At 35.0% G+C, this 19,083-nt stretch overlaps 3 protein-coding genes across 4 annotated transcripts; all 3 read left to right on the forward strand.

The window, feature by feature from the left end:
* The first annotated feature begins 1,861 nt into the window (after positions 1 to 1,861).
* Positions 1,862 to 18,597, forward strand: LOC108596150 (aquaporin). 2 transcript variants are annotated; one of them, XM_017981644.2, is made up of 3 exons: positions 1,862 to 2,195; positions 17,635 to 18,193; positions 18,251 to 18,597. In XM_017981644.2, exons 1-3 carry the CDS (start codon positions 2,101 to 2,103, stop codon positions 18,455 to 18,457), a joined length of 861 nt encoding a protein of 286 aa, XP_017837133.1. In that variant the 5' UTR covers positions 1,862 to 2,100; the 3' UTR covers positions 18,458 to 18,597. The 2 variants fall into 2 exon arrangements, with proteins under 2 accessions (XP_017837133.1, XP_017837134.1); XM_017981645.2 differs by lacking the exon at positions 1,862 to 2,195 and adding an exon at positions 17,355 to 17,438 and having other exon boundaries at positions 18,251 to 18,596.
* LOC108596152 (aquaporin AQPcic) lies at positions 4,235 to 11,958 on the forward strand. The gene is made up of 3 exons (XM_017981647.1): positions 4,235 to 4,296; positions 11,028 to 11,577; positions 11,639 to 11,958. Exons 2-3 carry the CDS (start codon positions 11,047 to 11,049, stop codon positions 11,849 to 11,851), a joined length of 744 nt encoding a protein of 247 aa, XP_017837136.1. The 5' UTR covers positions 4,235 to 4,296; positions 11,028 to 11,046; the 3' UTR covers positions 11,852 to 11,958.
* Positions 12,177 to 13,695, forward strand: LOC108596151 (aquaporin AQPcic-like). The gene is made up of 3 exons (XM_017981646.2): positions 12,177 to 12,259; positions 12,813 to 13,359; positions 13,414 to 13,695. Exons 1-3 carry the CDS (start codon positions 12,240 to 12,242, stop codon positions 13,630 to 13,632), a joined length of 786 nt encoding a protein of 261 aa, XP_017837135.1. The 5' UTR covers positions 12,177 to 12,239; the 3' UTR covers positions 13,633 to 13,695.
* Positions 18,598 to 19,083: the final 486 nt, after the last annotated feature.

Here is a 19,083-nt window from a genome sequence, read left to right on the forward strand (position 1 = left end):
TGTATGGCCTCTCCAAACGCAAGTCCAGCTTAAAGAATTGTTAATCTGGTTACTAGAATGAATTGTAGAACCTTCTGCAAGATACACAAGAAGGAAATTGAAGTTAATGACTCCTACAACGCATAGACAACCGGATGTATGAAAGAAATTTATAAGTATAAATACAAATCTGTGAGTCTTGCGAGAATTTTCTACATACTAAAACATTCTATAATATACTATTCATAATAAAACTAGGCAACTTTCCAATTATTTATATATGAAATATATTATGTAGAAAATATAGAAAATGTCCTGTCACGCTTTAGGCAAAGAAAAAAGCAAGTGTCAATTTTGTACTGAACTGTATATGTTGCAAAAAAGTAGCAAACTCTTAGATATGGTACAGATAGACAAAAAAAAAACAAAAAATAAATGTATAAAAAAATAAAATAATAATAAATGCTGCAAATTGTTGTCTGTTGAACTTTTTTTTAAATTTAAAGCCGCAGCTGATAAGCATGCCGCTGAATATTGTGCAACAAGCTGTCCGCTAGATGCCGCCACTTAGTTCGTACACCAACCACAAGCAAATAGTATTCAAATTGATAATTTATTTAATTTATGAATGGCGCTTTGTTTGCCTAACAAACGTTTATTAATTGAGTAGCTAGTTGGTTGAGCTAAATATTCATGTTATATTAAAGCTAATAACCCTGATAGATTAAGCACATTAAGTCCACACTCTGAGCGTTGTTTACCCAAAAATAAATGTAAGTTAAATAGACATAATAAATACAACAAGTGTACATTTTATTTGCAATAATATTTGCAGCTCTCTTATCAGCACGGTATGACAAACATATTTAATTCATTGTACGTACTAGTTGTTGTGACTAAAATAGGCAATGCGAATTTTATGGCAACGAGAGCTAGGCACAGCAACAACATCTGTCAAAGCGGCGTGTGCTATATTATCGAAAATATGTCGGCGCAGATAAAACAACAACATGCTGCACTTAATCAGCAGCTACACTGAGCGAAATAGCTAAAGAATAACGATTCAAAATAAACAAATCAAAGTCAATTAAACTCTTGTTATTGTTGTCGCGCCGAAAATATAATTAGACTTGTCGGTTAACCAAAAATAGCAGAGGTCGTTGCTTAGTGCGAATCAAAATCAAAACAAAAACCAGAAGAAAGCGAAAGTTATCAAAAAATACGCGAGAAGAGCAGACGGCGTTGAGTGTGGAGAAGGTAGCATGTGATTTGTAGCTCAAGTTAGATATTGTATACTCTTACCAAGGGCATGCATATTACGTATACGACATGCATAATAATCAATACATAATGAATGATGTTTTAAAATTCGGTGTTAATTGCAGAAAATCTTATTAATAATTCCTATTGAATTTATTTTATTTATAGAGCTTTAGTGAATATAAATAACATATACGGCACTGAGATGTTACATTATAATAAGCAAGAGCGTTGTTATAAAAATAGAAATTTAAATTAATAACTACTAAATTTAATTTACTTAGTGTTTTAATGGGTATATGTATATAAATATAAATGTAAGCAAGTTGCAGAAAATTTATAAATAATGTTATAAGCGAATTAATTGTTTAAAATTTAACCTAAGCTAAATTAAATACAAATCAAATTTTTGTAGTGCCTGCAAGTGTAACTAAAGTACGGCTTGCTTTATGCAAATCACTTTTGGTAGTCGCATATGTTTTTTTTTTTATTATTGACTGTCATTGCCATCCGCGCTGAATTCAGCTACATAGTCGAGGTATTGGCGATTAGTCTGTCAGTAGGTTCGGCGGAGCTGGGCAGACCAAAAGCTGTACGAAAAATAAAATAAAATTCAACGCGTCGCCACTGCTTATTTGGTGTCGAGTCACAACGCAACAAACTGTGCATGCAGTTGCACAAAAAAAATCACAAATCACAAAATAAAAATAAACATAAAAGTAAAAGTAAGAAAATTAAGTGAGATTAAAATACGCGAGTGAACTAAATTGAGGCACAAAAAAAAGCAATTTGCATGCAAAAGTGTCATTCGATGCGAGTTGAAGAAACTTTACAAAGTGCGTGCATAATAATACAATAAAAATGACCGAGCAACAACAACAGCAACAGCAACAAGCGGAGACGCAGCAGCCGACGTACAACAAATTCACATTGAGTGCCAAAAAATATACAAAGAGGTGCGAATTATTGATTAAGTGCAATCAACTTTTACATAAACATTGCTCAACAGTTTGAGCGCTGGCCACGTTGCGTATACGTCACGTGAGCTGCAGCTCTTGCATGTGCGCGTAATTTTTGGCACATGCAGCTGGCTAGACATAAACAAATTAGTAAAACCTGTTCCAAGCCGTTTAACAAGCCTGACAACTCAAGATTGTGACAGCGACAGATCAATAAATCATTGACAGACACGAGACACGACCAAGAAATGTACACAAAAATTTATAGCACAATGGCTTGAATTTGTCTAGCGCTTAACCCATTAAAACCTCATTTAGTGAGACGCTTAATTGATTAAATTAAATTTTGTGCTGCTTGTTAAAAGTCAAGGCGCCAACGTCACAAAATCTTTTATTATAACCCTAACCTAACCTAAGCTAACATATTGATAAAAAAAAAAATTCGGAATCTTTATGCCGCAAGCGTGTTGTGATTTCAAGTGCGTGCAGGTTTTTTTCCGTGTTAAGTGATATTTGAGTTTATAGTGCCTATCAATGGAAAACTCTTCAAAATTGACGCAGGTAAGTTCGCCTGAGTGGGTGAGGTAAGGTCGCTCTATGGCAAAAAAAATTTAACTATATGTCAAGTGTTTTGTTAAGTAAACTTAGTCAATTGTTGTAATAATATGTTTATAACTATACATTAAATACAAAGCTGCTTTTTTAACTTAACGGTTCAGCGCGTTAGCTGTACTTAAAATTAATTAAGCTGAGCGCACGTTTCGTGTCAAATTTATCAAGATTTTAATTACATTTTAAACTAAAATCAAATATTTTTTTATTTAACAAGCATTTAGGTGTTTAAGAAATAAATTGCAATGCTTAATTTAAATTTTAAATAATCAAATATTTTATTTACTAAACAATATATTAATTTTCTGAGAGTTTTCTGTGCTTTTAAACTAAAATTAACTATTATATTTATTAAACAATCATTCTGCAGTTACAATGCAGCCCTTAAAAATTATCTAAGTTGTTTAATAATATGCACCTAACCAACTATTATTAATTATTAAACGCTCATTAAATTTTCTGCGAATTTAGTTGCAATGCTGCATTTAAAATTTATCTAGATTTTGCTTTTAAACTAAAATTAACTATTAAATTTATTAAACAATCATTCTGCAGTTGCAATGCAGCCCTTAAAAATTATCTAAATTATTTAATAATATGCAATCAACTATTATTCATTATTAAATGCTCATTAAATTTTCTGAGAATTTAGTTGCAACGCTGTATTTAAAATTTATCTAGATTTTAATTAAGATAAATTTGGTTTTATACTTAAATGAACCATTATATTTATGAAAAAATCATTCTGTTTTTGTAAAAATAATTTGCCGCCCTTAAAATTAGCTAATTTGTTTAATAATATGCACTCAACTATAACCAAATATTATTAATTATTAAACACTCATTGCAATTTCTGAGAATTTAATTGCAATGCAGCATCAGATTTGTATTAAGTTCAGTGCAATATAAATTTATTTTTCAACTAAAATCATTTTTTTTTAGTTTAAACGCTGCACCTCAAATTTAGCTAAATTTTATGCAAGTTATAGCGGCAATATAAATTTGATATGTATCCATGATATTAAACAATGATTCATTCATTCATAAGAAATTAGTTGCTCTGCTTTGTTCAGGTCAGGGCGATCGTTTATCTGCACACGCTGCTCATATCACAATCAAAAGCAGTTCAAGTTTGTTTGAAATTCGATTGAATAACTTAATTTAAAAACAATAAACGATGAATATCGTGTGAAAAATATTATCAGCTCCAGGCCATTGAGGTTTGCAAGCTTTTCCCACAAGTTTTGGGTTCGTTGCCAGGCTTTGTAGAAGCTTGCAAAAGCTTAGCTGATGCGCGCTCTCTTTCTTACACTTACACTGGTGTGTGTGTGTGTGCTGCGACGCTTATGCGTTGGTTTTGCAGATAAGCGACGGCGTTGGCAGCGACAGCGGCAGCGCTGCTTTATAGCAACAAGCATACGCCATGTGAAGCCGCCTGGAGTTGATCACTTGTTCAATAGCAAACAAACGATCGACTGAAGCGCAGGTTAGTTGCGTCTGCAAAAAGTGCGTGCGTGTGTTTAAACTTGTTGTAGCAATGCAACTTGTTTTTTATATAAATAAAAAAACAAGAGCAGAGACTTGCAGTTGTGTGTGTGTGTGTAGCATAAGCATATCCTAATTAAAAATTAAAGCAAGCGCGTGAGTTATTGCTATGCAAATTTTTGCGCTATCGTAAATAAGTTAAGCTCTGCTGCCTGTCCAGCTTATCAACTACTGTGTGTGTGTGTTTGTGTTTTTTGTTTTTGGGGCTTGGCCAAAACATTATCTACAGCTTAGTGTGGCTAATGCATATCGATAAAAAGTAACATGCACACAGCTAGCTGCTTGACTAGCTTAGCCTATTGTTTATAATTATGTGCATTATTTAGCTGCTAATGCCAACACGTGGGATCGTTGGATATCGCATAAAATTATTAATTGCAATTGCACAGCATATATAATTTGATATATACAGCAGTCAGTCAGGAAGACAGCTTCGCCATAAAAAATGTACAAAAATAAACCAACACGACTTGCTGCTTGTAGTGAGTTCAAAGTTGCCTGCACTTTGTTTGTGGCTTTGACTTTTTTGTTTCCAAACTGCATTAGCTGCTTTCGAAATGACATTCATTTAACATACGCGTGTATTTCGACAACATTAAGCACTCGCTTTCATGCAATTGCCTTGAAGCAAATGTTGTTTCTTTTATTTATAAAAAAACACAACATGTCAGTTCACTGAGCTCTTTTCAAATATGTGTATGTATGTGTAAACAACCTGATATGCATATATACCAACTGCTCCACTTTGCTAGGCGTATAAAAATACTAATTAATCAAGCTGCTTGCTCTCTTTGTTTTAATCGTCGCGCTTATCAAAAATGTGTTTCGGTTTAAGGTCATGTCTTTTCTAATAATATGCTGTTTTTAAAATATCAATATTGATTATCAAGTCGTGCGCACTATCAGCTACTTTTTAATTGTGTCTAGCATGTTTAATTTTTTTTTGGCAAGAGCGTCAAATTGTTATCTCGATTGCCCCACTACATAAAAATAAAAGTAATAAAAACAATTTTTTTTTGGCGTCTGGGCTGCTGATAACAAAGGCAGACCAAAAGGCACGCCTTAAATACACTGTAAAATATATTACTAAATTATAAATTATAAATTATTATATAAATTGATTTTGGGTATTATTTTTTAGGGGCTATAATAAAGAATGCTTAATAGACTTTGTATATTTTTTGTTTGTGTTTATTTATTGAAAGTCAAAGTCTATTTATTTTAAATTTAATCATGTGGAACAGCTAAAAAATTAGTATAAATTAATTGCCATTAAAATTTTAGTATAATTCATATTTAGTAGATTCATATCTACAAAAATTTTACAAAGAGATCTGCCTAAAGTTAACATAAACTGTTAAATACACTACAAATGGCTTTACTAAATTTTTCTTATACTTAATTTTGCATTTTAAGCAAACTTTATTATAAAACTAACACTTATAGACTGCAAAATATTTTTCAAAATTTTTAGAATATTTTTGTTGGTATTTTTTTGTTGAGTTCAAAGCACTTTTAATAAGCTACACTATCTAAGTAGCACTAATCTGGCTACCTTATCAAAGTACAAAGCGTATCTGAGTAACAGCAATGTGACATCAGCAGAGGCACGTGCTGGCGCTATTTTAACTATTCTTAGTATTTACTTTTTTCATTACTATTTACACAACAAAATATTAGTACAACATGCGCTATGCAATTAGCTCGCTGTGCTATTTTTGTAACGCCCTTTAATTTGATAGTCAAAGACTTATTATATAAACTATGATTAGCGTCGTCAGTGACACATGATAAAGTTTACAACTCACGCGGATTTGCTCAATTGGCTGCTAAGTGAATTTGATAAATCAATCAGGGCAAACACGCGTTTGGTAATGGTGAAATTGATTGATTAGCATATGATAGACAAACTAGTTTCGAATGGTTTATATTAGCGAATTAGTATAAGCATGTGACAGCTTAATTAAGTTTAAGCAAATTCATTAATGAATTAAGCGCACATGCTTTTCAATGGAAATTACACAAATTATAAAACGATTAAAAAAAAATATTTTTAAACTTATTCACGTGACCATATATAATTCACAATGAGCTCAGACTTGACATTTGCTTTAAACTTTCGTTTTGCCCACACATGGTTAATGCCTTTATAATCTTGTTATAGCCAGATTCCGTTAAATTTATTGCCAATTTAATTTTCAACCTAGGACAATATTATGTTTGTAGTTAGTTAATTAATAGTCATAACTTTTGCTTTTAGTTTTGCTATATTTCGTATAGATAGTGATACACTTAAAGTTGGGTAAACACAATTAAAAAAATTCGTGACAATGGCAAAGCAATTTGTGTAATAATCAATTACACTGTGCAGCCAAATAGTTAAAAAAATATAATTAATTAGTTGAGTTTGTTACAAAAAATAAACATGCAAATTGTAATGAAAATTAAAGCTCACAAATAATTTTTTATACATTTTATTTTGAGCTCAGACAAATATTTAAACTGCTTACAGTTTATTGTATATCACTTAAATTATATAAATGCTTCAATAATTTTAAAGTCAACTAAATTTTTACAAATTAATGGAGAACTCATTATGATTTTTTATTTTATAATCTAGCAGTATCTTTCATATATATGAGCTATGCTTACATTTTATATTGCAATTTTGTTGTACTATTTGTAGTTTTTATACAGTTTTTTGCACAGTGTACTAGCTCATAAATACGCCACACTTTAGCTGTCACTTAAGTGCTCTTTAGGTGAAGACAGACATCAGTGCAGAGTCTAAATTGTAGTCAGGTGTTTGATATAGAGCAAACATGTGAGCCACACATATTCAGGGACAGTCTGCAGTGTAACCAACAAGATTTATCAAAGTTTTAATTATTTTTGTTGTTGAATTTTCGGCTGTTCTTTATCACAAAGCCTATAGACATACACATATATATATATATAAAAATATATATGCACATAGAGGTTGAAGTAGCTTGTGCTGGCTTTTGAGCTTGTTGCGCAAGCTAACAGAAAGCGTTGGCACTGATAATAAAACCGCTTGATAAGCGTCTTATGTGCGTTGCTGCTGCTGTCAGATCGAATGTCTATATATGGCGGAAGTTTAGCTGCAGCTGCTCAATGTCACATTTGTCTTAGCACAGTCAATGATCAATAGAGCTTATCAATATGCCCAAGTAGTATAATGAGCTAAATTAGTTTTCAATGCGCGCTGCTTTAGTTTGCAAGATCGATCTCAAATGCGTCAAGCGTATCAAAAACAGATGCGCCCCGATAAACAAACAGCGTCAATAGCAAATAGCAAATAGAATTGGAATTGGAATTGAACAAGTGCAGTCATAACTGCATTGACTTGAGCTTAATGTGCTAATGTGTGTGTTAATTGCAAATAAACATGTTGTGTTAGCTATTAAAAGTCGAGTGCGGTAGGCTCTTAGAAGCTACAAAGTTCCTGATCAAGTGATCAATGCAGGCCTTAGCAGCGATAACAGCGACAATTCAATGCAAGTCAAAGCAACTGCCGCAGCTCAAAGTCCAGGCTATAAAGCCTTGTCCGAGGCTATCAGCGCACTTAATGCTAAGCTTCTAATTAGTTCCCAAAAAAATGTGTGCGTCATAACAAATTTATCAAATGTACATCAGCTATAAATTATTACGCTGTAGACAGCACTCACTCAATTGTTTATCTATAACATTTGGCCAACATGCTTTCATTTATTTTGCTGATTTTTATCTAACAAAATATTTTGTTTTTTTTGCGTTTAAATACGCATTAAATTGCATCATTGAAGCAGCTACTTAAGCCAAGTGCTGCTTAAGTCGTTTACATAGTTACAGTTAGTTACCTTCAGTGCAACGATAACCTTATCGATTAGCACAGTTAAGCGCAAACTAAAAAGCACTTGAGATTAATTAAGCTTTTGATTGATCAAGCTACACAGCTGTAGTCAACTCTACACACAAAAGTCTACACGCAAAGCTCTGCAGCAAAAGCTCCTCGCTTATCAAAAGCGTGCAGTCAATTTGTTAAATTTATGATAAACAAAAAACCTTTAATTAGCATAAGCATTAAAATAAATAAACTAATGAATGAGCGTAAAAATAGTCACTACTCATCATGATAATTAAACGTAACGAATTCTTTTCCATGCAGCTACTGCGTGCGTACCTCGAGGCGCATTAATTAGCAATTTATGCCAGCAGCTAAAAATATTAATAGAGCGTTAGAGCACGATTTTGGTTAATTGATTTGCATAACATGTGACGAACATGTGTACAAAGCCTTTACTTTCTTTAAATCGAAATTGTGCCTTGGGCACGTTTGTGCCATTGCACATTGGGGCCAAGTTAGGATAAATATAATGCAGAAAATATTTATTTTCTCAATTTACAGCATCATTAACTAATGATGTAATTAAAATTGTGTACATAAAGTTTGAAGCCTGTATGATGTTGAAACATCTCTAAAAAATGTTGAAAAAAATTCTAAAAAATTTACTGCAATTCAAAATTATTTAAAACTCCTTTTAATTTTCATGCGTAAAGAGAATTTGCAATATTTGACGACTCTAGCTAAATTAAAATAAATCTATTTTATTTACAATCTCTGAAAAATGTTGAAAAAAAAATTCTAAAAAATGTACTGCAATTCAAAACTATTTAAAATTCCTTTCAATAATCATGCGTAAAGAGAATTTTCAATATTTGAAGACTCTAGAATAAATCTATTTTATTTACTGTAGGCATAATCTTAAGACGAAATAAAAAAGTTAAATATTTATTTCATTCATTTATATGCCAAATTTGCACTCTCAAGCTTTTGAATTTTAAACCACTGTGCAGCGGCAAAGAAATTATTTTAAAACTATTTCGTTTCTTAGCACACACGTGCCGCCTTTGAAATGTCAATGTGCTTAGTACACATTTATTTTAGTATGTATGCCAAATTATTAGTAGCTATTGCAAACAAACAATGTTTAATTTTTTTGTTAGTTACGCTAAATAGTTAAGCAAATGTTGGGTGAGGTTAGTGCAGTAAAATTGCAAGTGTCAAAGTCAAATTTATGTAGCTAATATTTGTATTGAAAATAGTTTAACTAATGCCAAGACACGTGTGCATTAAATATTTTATAGTTGGCTGGACCTTTGCCTGTTTTCTTTTTTTTCTATATATGAATGGAGCTCACAGGGGTTATCAATTTGGACTGCAGTCAAAAAAATACGTTTAATTATAGCGCTATATTTAAAGATAGCAGCCCATTCAGCACGTTATATATATTTGTTGATTTGCTCAATTAAAATGCACTACACAATGACACATTCAAGTTGAATTGCGTGCAATTATTGTCGATCAACTGCTGCTGTGATTTATTTGCTTACACATTGCGTAGTGCGTTGGGCTACGCAATTGCAATTTGCAATTTGCAATTTGATCGCTTGCAATTGATTGCAACTGTAGCTGCAATTGACAATTGTTTGACTGATAGCCAAGCCCTTGGCGCTTCAATTGCAGCCACAAGAGCGTCAAGAGTTTAATTAGAGCTGTGCGCTCTCAACTTTAATTAGCCCTGAGTTAGCTCATAAATTAAGACTAGACTTGACTTTTTTATACTCGCAACGCTCAGCAAACTAGAAGTAGGATTTGCTCTCGCGTGAGCTTTTACTTCACACTATCAATAAGATAAAGGCGTTTAGCCTAAGATATATGACTATATATATTTAATTCTAACACCTGTAGCCTCAGATTAGCATTGACTGTGAGACAGTTGCCTTGTAAGAATTTCCAAGTGTCTTGAAAATTAAAACAATAAGGAATACAAAATAAATATTAATTGCAAAAATGAGTCGTGAATGCTTAAAACGGTAAAGCTCCCTAAAATAATTACTAAAAATAAATATTAAAATAAAAGTTGGCTACAGTTGAGTGTTGAATAATGCAACTAAATCTTTGTTTTTATAAAAATTTTAAATTTTTTAATATACAAATACTAAAATTTAAAATAATACAAAGCGCTGCTAAACAAAATTAATAGATTTATAATAATAATAATAAAAAAAAATTGTGTATTAAGTACTTATTCAACTAACTATACAAAAATTTATTATTAATGCAAACAAACTAAAAAGAGAAATAATTAGGTTTTCAAATTAACAATAAACAAGCGAGAAACTTAAAACAAATGTGACACCTGAAACAAATATTAAGCAAATTAAATATTTATAAACAATTTTCAATTACAAAAAAATCTAAATTATAGTTAACAATACAACAAAAAAGTGAAGCACTTAAGCTACTTATAAATTGCATAGTATAAGTAATAATATAAATCAGCTTAGACCTACGCCAACAATTTCATGTTTGTTGATAAAAGTTTGAAAAATCGATGGCGTATCTTAAGGATACCAAGAATCCCACGTGTTGGCAAGCCACCCCGAAAAATTATGTAGACATAACAAATAAATGTGTGTGTGTTGAGCAGCAGCTGTGCAGGAATATTTTGCATTTGATCCCGAATTGTTGCTAAAGACAGGCAAAGCGCGCATGATTGATGCAGCTCAATACTTAGTTAATGCTAATTAGTGGTGCTTAACTGATAACTAAGGCATTAGTTTTATATGCTAGTATACGATTTGACGCCGAATTGTTTCGCTTTTCAGTTGCTTGAAGGTGTTCAAAATGAATTCGTCTACATTGGATAAAATCAGCTGCTTCCTGGCCGAGCTGCTGGGCACGGGCATACTCGTCTTCCTGGGCTGCATGGGCTGTGTGAAGACGGAAGCATTTCCCAACAATCATTTGCAAATTGTGCTCAACTTTGGCTTCGCCGTGCTAGTTGCCATTCAATGCTTTGGCTGTGTCTCAGGCGCACATTTGAATCCCGCTGTGACAGTGGCTGCTTATATCTATGATCTGGTCTCGTTGCCCATGGCGTTTATATACTTTGTGGGCCAAATGTTGGGCGCATTTATTGGCTATGGACTGCTGAAGGCGCTGCTGCCCGAGTCGACGTTTGATGTGCCCAATGGCATGTGTGTAACACTCCCACATGCTCAGGTCTCGAGTCCTCAGGCCTTTGGCATTGAGTTTGTAGCCACGTCCATATTGGTGATTGTTTGCTGCGGCGTCTGGGATCCACGCAACTCCAAGCATCATGATTCGGTTGCCATACGCTTTGGTCTGGCTGTTGCCTGTTTGGCCTGCGCTGCGGTAAGCTATCAAAACTTATAGCAAATTGCTTTTGATAACATTTACTTTATTTATTACACAGGGTCCCTTTACCGGCGCCAGCATGAATCCTGCCAGATCCTTTGCGCCCGCTTTGTGGAACAAAAACTTTACTTCACATTGGCTCTACTGGTTCGCTCCTTTGAGCGCTGCTGTCGTCACCTCCATTGCCTACAAGGCTGTCTTTCGCCGCGAGGTAGTCGAGGCTCAGATCACCTCGGATGAGAAGCTGCGTCAAATGGATGACCTCTCGTAAAAAGTGCCACACAGAACAAAATACTTAACAATTAGTTTATAAGAATTTTTTTGGCATTATATGCTAATGTAAAGTTAACAATAATAAAGAGCATAGACTTTTCATAATTGCTTGCCACAAGTTTGTTTATTTGTCGTCATAAATACGCTTAAAATAGAATAACGAAATTTATTTATATGTCTGTTAACATTTAAGAGCGCGCAAGCGTTAGCCAGAGCGCCCATATAGCTGCTGGAGACTTGTCTCTACTCTCTATATTTTTGGCCTAAACATATATCTGCGCGTATAAATATTTGAAACATAGCTCTCCAATGGTTCAGATTGGCGTTGACTTGTGGCGTGTCGTGTCGCGTTTTGTCAGTTGGAGTTTTATTTATAAATATAAAATATGGCCGAGTTCCTAAAACGGTAAAGATTTATACTTTTGTGTGATATGTGCAATAAAATGGAATCAAAATTCAGAAAATATTTATATATAAAATTCTTTTTAATAAATGTGCTGTGTTAAAATTTGTGTCATCTGATTTGACCTTCAAAATGTACATTATGTGTTATATGGTGTCAAAAGAATTTACTTATATAGTAATAAATAGAAAAATCCAAAAAAATATATGTAAATTGCACAAGCTCTTAAAATGCTTTTTAAAAAAAATGTATAAAAATTCATTTAAATAAAGGGTGTTTCAGTATAAATATAGGCACAATATGTAAACAGTAGTGTTAGTTTTTTTTATTATTTTATTTTTAAAGTTTTTAGTACAATATTTACTTTTGAATTGAATTTTTTCACTATTTTAATTAGTAATTTAAAAATTCGATCAATATTTCTTGCTTATTTGATAACTTTTCGATTTTACACTTTTATTTTATTTTCCATATTGAGTTTAATTTCTAAATTTAATTGAAACACCCTGTATTTATTGTTAAAAGACCAAACAACTGACACACAACTCTTGCTTAGCTTTAAGGAAAAAGTAAAGTCGCAGGATACGTGGGATAAAATCACCTGCGGCTTGGCTGAAGTACTCGGCACTGCCATTCTCGTCTTTCTGGGCTGCGGTGGCTGCATCAAGACGAATCTCTTTCCTAACAATCATCTGCAGCTGGCATTCAATTTTGGTCTAGCTGTGCTCATTGCCATCCAATGTGTGGGCTGCATTTCTGGAGCACATCTCAATCCCGCTGTCACAGTGGGTGCCTATATCTATGGCAAGATCAGTCTGTCGATGTCCTTGGTTTACTTTGTGGCTCAGATTGTGGGCGCCTTTGCGGGCTACGCATTGCTGCAAATAGTGATGCCCTACTCGACGATGCACATGCCCAATGGATTCTGTGTGACGTTGCCACATTTTGCGGTGTCGCCTGCTCAGGCCTTTGGCATTGAGTTTCTGTCCACGGCCATTTTGCTGTTCATCTGCTGCGGTGTCTGGGATCCACGCAATGCTGCTCATCACGATTCGGTGCCAGTGCGCTTTGGTCTTGCCGTTGCCTGTTTGGCCATCACTGTGGTAAGCTGAGCTTCGAGGCAGCAGCTTGAAAATATTAAAATTTGCTGTTCGCAGGGTCCTTTCACCGGCTGCAGCTTGAATCCCGCTAGATCCTTGGCGCCTGCTGTTTGGAACGGCAACTATGCTAGCCACTGGATTTACTGGCTGGCACCGCTGAGCGGTGGCGCCATCGCTACTCTCGTTTACAGGGCCGTCTTTCGTAGACGTGTGAGCCTCTTGCAGACCACTGTGCAAGGCAAAGTGATACAGCTGGAGGAGGTGCAGCTGAATTAAGCACTGAATATAACTTACTCGCCCCAATGCCAAAGTGCCAATATGAATTTGTTAAATACCAACATTATTTTTAAGCTTAGAGCGAATTTTGTAAAAAAGAATCTTGAAATAAAAATATTTGTTTTTTACTTTTAATACAAAAATGTTGTTTACATTTATACTGTAACTATATGTTGCAGTCTAGGATATCCCTTATTTTTCAACATATTTTTTTCCTTTTAAAATATATTATATTATATTAATTTTATATTAAGCTTATAGAGTACAGGCAAGGGACTTTTTATAAAATATGACAGCTGAAATATCATAACGAAAAAATAATTTTGCTATACCTATTCTAAAATAAATGTTTATCTGAATTCAAGACAATCACATAGAGCAATAAAAAACATAAATAGAAATCGCAACGATGCGAAGATCGCCAAACCAAATTGAGTGCAGTTTGGTTTGTTTCTCTTCTACCTTTGCATTCTTATTTAGATTTAAGTCTTTAAGAGCGAATCTATTTTTTTAAAAAATGAAAATTTAAGTGATTTATTATCTGCTTTGACAGACTATAATAACAATCCGATAAGCTTCTTAAGAATCAATTTAAGTTTTAGCAAATTGAAACTCAAGCAGTTCGCATTTAAGTTTCATTGCAAATAAATTGACAGTTAATTTATTGGTTTATTTTAGAATGCTTAAGTTAAGCAATTTCAAGGATTATGTTTTATAATCTTAATGACTCACTGACCTTTGTTGCACATTTTATGCAATGCATTTTATGTTTAATGTCTGCCACGCAGCTCAGTCCATGACTGTGGCAGCCTGTGGAGCTATCGGCAGCAATTACAATTTACAATTATCAGTGGTTGGTCGCAGTGACTAAGCAGTTATCTATGGGCAAGTCGGCAATTGATGACCAGCCACAATGGGCTGTAGAACCGGTAAAGTTGAGTTTTTTATGAGTGGGAGAAATAGAATAGAATGCAGTCTGTGTTTGCACTGGTAATATGTTTATTACTACTTCGTTAAAGGAAAGTACTGGTACTTTAAGGCTTCTCAGAATGGGCGTGGGTGGGGGGCAGCACTTAATTATCATTAATCAAGTGGACTTAGAGGCGCAAAGGCGATAGCAGCGTGTATTGGCCAAGCCGAGGCGCCGTATTTGTCAGTTTATTGCGATAAGATTGCCCCAATGGCAATAGGCACAGCCACAGGCCACAGCCACATGCGGGGCCCCAGTAGCTGTGACTGTATGCACTAGCAGCAGCTTGATTAATTAATAATTAATTTGTAGTATGGCGCTGCACTAGGCAATGGGTAGCCAAAATATCCACATAATAATTAGCATTAAGGTTTTATAGTTCATATTGATTGATTACAAGCAATTTTCGCTTGGCCCCAGCTGGGGGTTGAGGTAGTTAAAAATTGTGGACGCACTTCAGTTTGTAATTGGCAACATGTCGCACCAGAGGTTAAACAAAAAGTGCTGCTGCTGGCTCAAAGCGCAGCATAGAGCGCGTGTGGCAGCATTTTTTGCTGAGCTGGCAGGCACGGCTACGTTTATTCTGATCGCCTGCATGGGCTGCGTGAGCAGTCCGCTGTTCCTCAACTCGCACTTTGAGCTGAGCTTAAACTTTGGCTTTGCCATTATGATTGCCATACAGAGCTTTGCCAGCATCTCGGGCGCGCATCTCAATCCGGCCATAACGCTAGCTGCTTGGATCTATGGCGCTCTGAGCTGGTACATGGCTATTGCATATTTTGTGGCGCAAATTGCGGGTGGGCTCATTGGCTATGGACTGTTGGTGGCTGTGCTGCCGTACAATGCGATTGTGGGCGTGGATACGCCGCAAGGCGTTTGTGTTACAGCGCTCAATGGCGACATATCCTTGCTGCAAGGCGTGTTCATAGAGTTTTTGATCACCTGCTGCCTGACAATGGTCGCCTGCGCTATTTGGGATCCACGCAATGCCAGACTCAAGGACTCTACACCACTGCGCTTTGGCATTACAGTGTCCTGTCTGAATTTAGCAGCGGTTAGTATTTCTTGCAACTTTGCCGTGAAGCAGCTTCTTTACATGCAAATTATTCTAGGGTCTGTTTACGGGCGCCAGCATGAATCCTACACGCTCGCTGGGTCCAGCTGTATGGAATGATTCGTGGTCTGCGCATTGGATTTATTGGGTGGGTCCTTTGGCAGGCGCTGCCATTACCTCAATTATCTATCGTCTTGCCTTTAAGGGCCCCAAGGAAATTATGCTGCAGCTCTCTAGCTCCACTACCAATATTAATATTATCGATAAGGTTTAGTTTAAGTATCGCCAATAAATTTATTTTATTTCGCAAGTTTTCTGCGCTAAATTGAATTTGGGAACGTCTTTTTGCGTTGACTGTTCATATGCGTCGGAACATTTTAAGTCTTTGCACCAAGTTCATGTCAATCTCTTAGATAGCAAATTTCACTTTTATATCAAACATTATTTATAACTGACCGCACGCTCGGTTACTTTTCACTTATCGAAATACTTTAAGCTACAGCTTTCTATGTAAATCTTTATGTAGCTGCTACCCGCAGGAATGTTAATTTCCATTTTATTGTAAATATCTTTGCAACGATAACTAATTGTTCATTCTACAATTTGCCGCCAGAAACGTTTTGATAGCAGCAATGCTTTGTTGTAAATCATTGATTAGGGTCGCGGTTACTGCGCTCGACTATCGTTCTATAATGAATTGGGTTATCTTTGCTTGTTGGGCGCTTTTATTGGACCGGTAGCGTAGACAATTATTTCAGTAGCAATCAAACCAAAGTCAACATTACTATTCTATTGTTAATGCACTTATGTCCAACTGGTTAGATCTGCATTTGCATTTAGCGATTGCTATAAATAAAAAGCATAGATAAAAGTTGGCAACGCTTATCACGAATTTTAAATGCTCTTTCATTAATTTTGTACTACTAGTTGATTCATTATTTATTGGTCAGGAAGTATGCAAGCATTTTTATATGAACTCCAAGCATTTTATGACAATCGTAATAATAACATACCTGAGGTCTGATCGTGGAATACACAAATAAACAACCAAAATGCGATTAAACAATTCGCAAGCAGATTAAAGAATTAAATAGTTAATTAACGACTGCAAAATGCTCTGCAAAAAATACAAAAAAAAATTAAAAAGTATGTTAGCACTGAATAAATTTTAGTAATTAATAATATATTATTATATTTTTAATGTGAGATTAAAAATACGTATGTATTTATTAAGCTTATTGACAATCGATTGTAAATTATTTATAAGTTGCTTTTTATTTACATTAAATTTGTCAGCTTAAGCTGCAGCTATGCAAATAAAGACGCAGCCCAATTTAAATTAGCTGCTTACACACACTGCGTATGCTTAATATATATTATATTGTCTGCAAGCTGCAAAGCACTGTTAAGTGCTTACCCCTATATATATATCAGTATTTATCTGTTGATACTATTGATAATTGCGCTTGAAGTTTGATTATTTGATAATACCAGGCATTGGTAGAGATTAAATGGCAATTGAAACTAAAAGAAAGGCAAATACAAATCGCCAGAATAAAGGCGTTTCGACTTTAAGAAGTCAACTCGATTGCCCATTGCAAGTGCTCAGCGCAATGGGTCGAGTGCCTGCCAGATAATCAGCAAGCCAACGGCCTGGCCAGCCAGCCTGCACTCTAAATATGACTAGCTAAGCGAATCAGTTGTGCTCGGTGCGTTCTAGCTAAACGTTCGTCTATTACTAGTTCAAGTGCCTAAAATGGCAGAGAATAATTTGAATAGCAGGTGCTTGCAAAAGCTACAGTTTAATTAAATTTAAATATTTGCATAACTAATAAGCTAACAAATGCAAAATTAGCTGCAAAAAAATATTATTTAATATATAAAAACCATTTATAAATTAAACAGTACTTTTGGTAGTAATAATTGAGTGAAGCACATAATTTAATTAATATTTTTACTATGCTTGGATTACTTGCAGTCCTGCTCTGCCCGGACGCTTGCGGCCTTGGTTTCTGGAGCAGCTATGCGTGTTCTTTGGCGAACTCATAGCTACGGCTATGCTCATTTTTCTGGGCTGCATGGGCTGCGTGCAATCCTCGCAGTATGTCAACTCACACTTTCAGTGCTCCTTGAACTTTGGCTTCGTCGTGCTTATCTGCATACAATGCTTTGGCTGCGTCTCTGGCGCACATCTCAATCCGGCAGTAACCTTGGCCAGTTATGTGTATAAAATGATATCGCTGCCCATGGCGTTGGCTTATTTTGTGGCACAAATGTTGGGCGCCTTTATTGGTTACGGCTTAATACGTGCATCATTGCCCAAGGATTCTGTCTGCTCGGCGGAGACGCCACTGGGCGCTTGTGTTACCGCCGTTGCTGATGGCATTAGCGTGTGGCAAGGACTGCTCATTGAGTTTCTTGTAACCTGCGCGCTCATCACCATTTGCTGCGGCGTCTGGGATCCACGCAATTCTAAATTCATGGATTCAGTATCCGTGCGTTTTGGCCTGGCTATAGCCTGTTTATCCTTAACGGCGGTAAGTAGATCCAACAATATTTTTTAATAGCATTGAGTAACTTATTTCCATTCACAGGGTCAATTCACCGGCGCCAGCATGAATCCAGCGCGTTCCTTTGGCCCTGCTGTTTGGAATAATCAATGGAAACATCACTGGATATACTGGGCAGGTCCCTTAGTAGCGGCGCTAGTCACTGCTCTCGTATACAAACACGTCTTTAGGCGTGAGGACAATAAGCCCGAGGCAATTGCTATTAAGCCTAATGAGCAGGAAGTGCCGTAGAATCTATTTTATCACAACAACTTTATGCAACATATATATTAAAATATATTATATCTATATAATAACTAGACTAAGTTGTAAGTGGGTTTTATGCCGTATTAGTTGTAATTAGCACCAAAAGACGAATTTTCATGTACAAGAAATTAAATAAAATAAATATTGCAATTTAAAAACAATGTTCTTATATTTTTTGTGCCCCTTTGCACCTACACACTTGAGTTTACAAGTCATATGTTAATAATAAAGTAGATAATAGCACCAGTTTTTAAAATAATTATTTAGATAAGCACCCTAAGGAGGTAAATTTAAATCTCGAAACTCACGAGCTATGATAAATGGATGTTAAGCTCTAATCCGCATAGTAAATCATACCAAATGACCCCATGGCGCTCAGCAGGCGAGCAGTAGCTAATTGCTTCTGGCATAACAATTCTTTATTTATTTAAGCAATTAAGCAGCTCATGCACGTCGATATAATTCCAAGAGCACACCCTCGCCTTGTTGACTAAGCCAAAGCACATAACGTTAGGTGTAGATAATAATAATAGTAATATTGCTTTAAGCTTTTTTAAAAGTATTCAAGATTTGTTCATAACAAAACCATGAGTAAATAAAAATTCAAATTT

The sequence above is a fragment of the Drosophila busckii genome, chromosome 2R (genome assembly GCF_011750605.1).
Source record: "Drosophila busckii strain San Diego stock center, stock number 13000-0081.31 chromosome 2R, ASM1175060v1, whole genome shotgun sequence".
Taxonomy (NCBI): Eukaryota; Metazoa; Arthropoda; class Insecta; order Diptera; family Drosophilidae; genus Drosophila; species Drosophila busckii.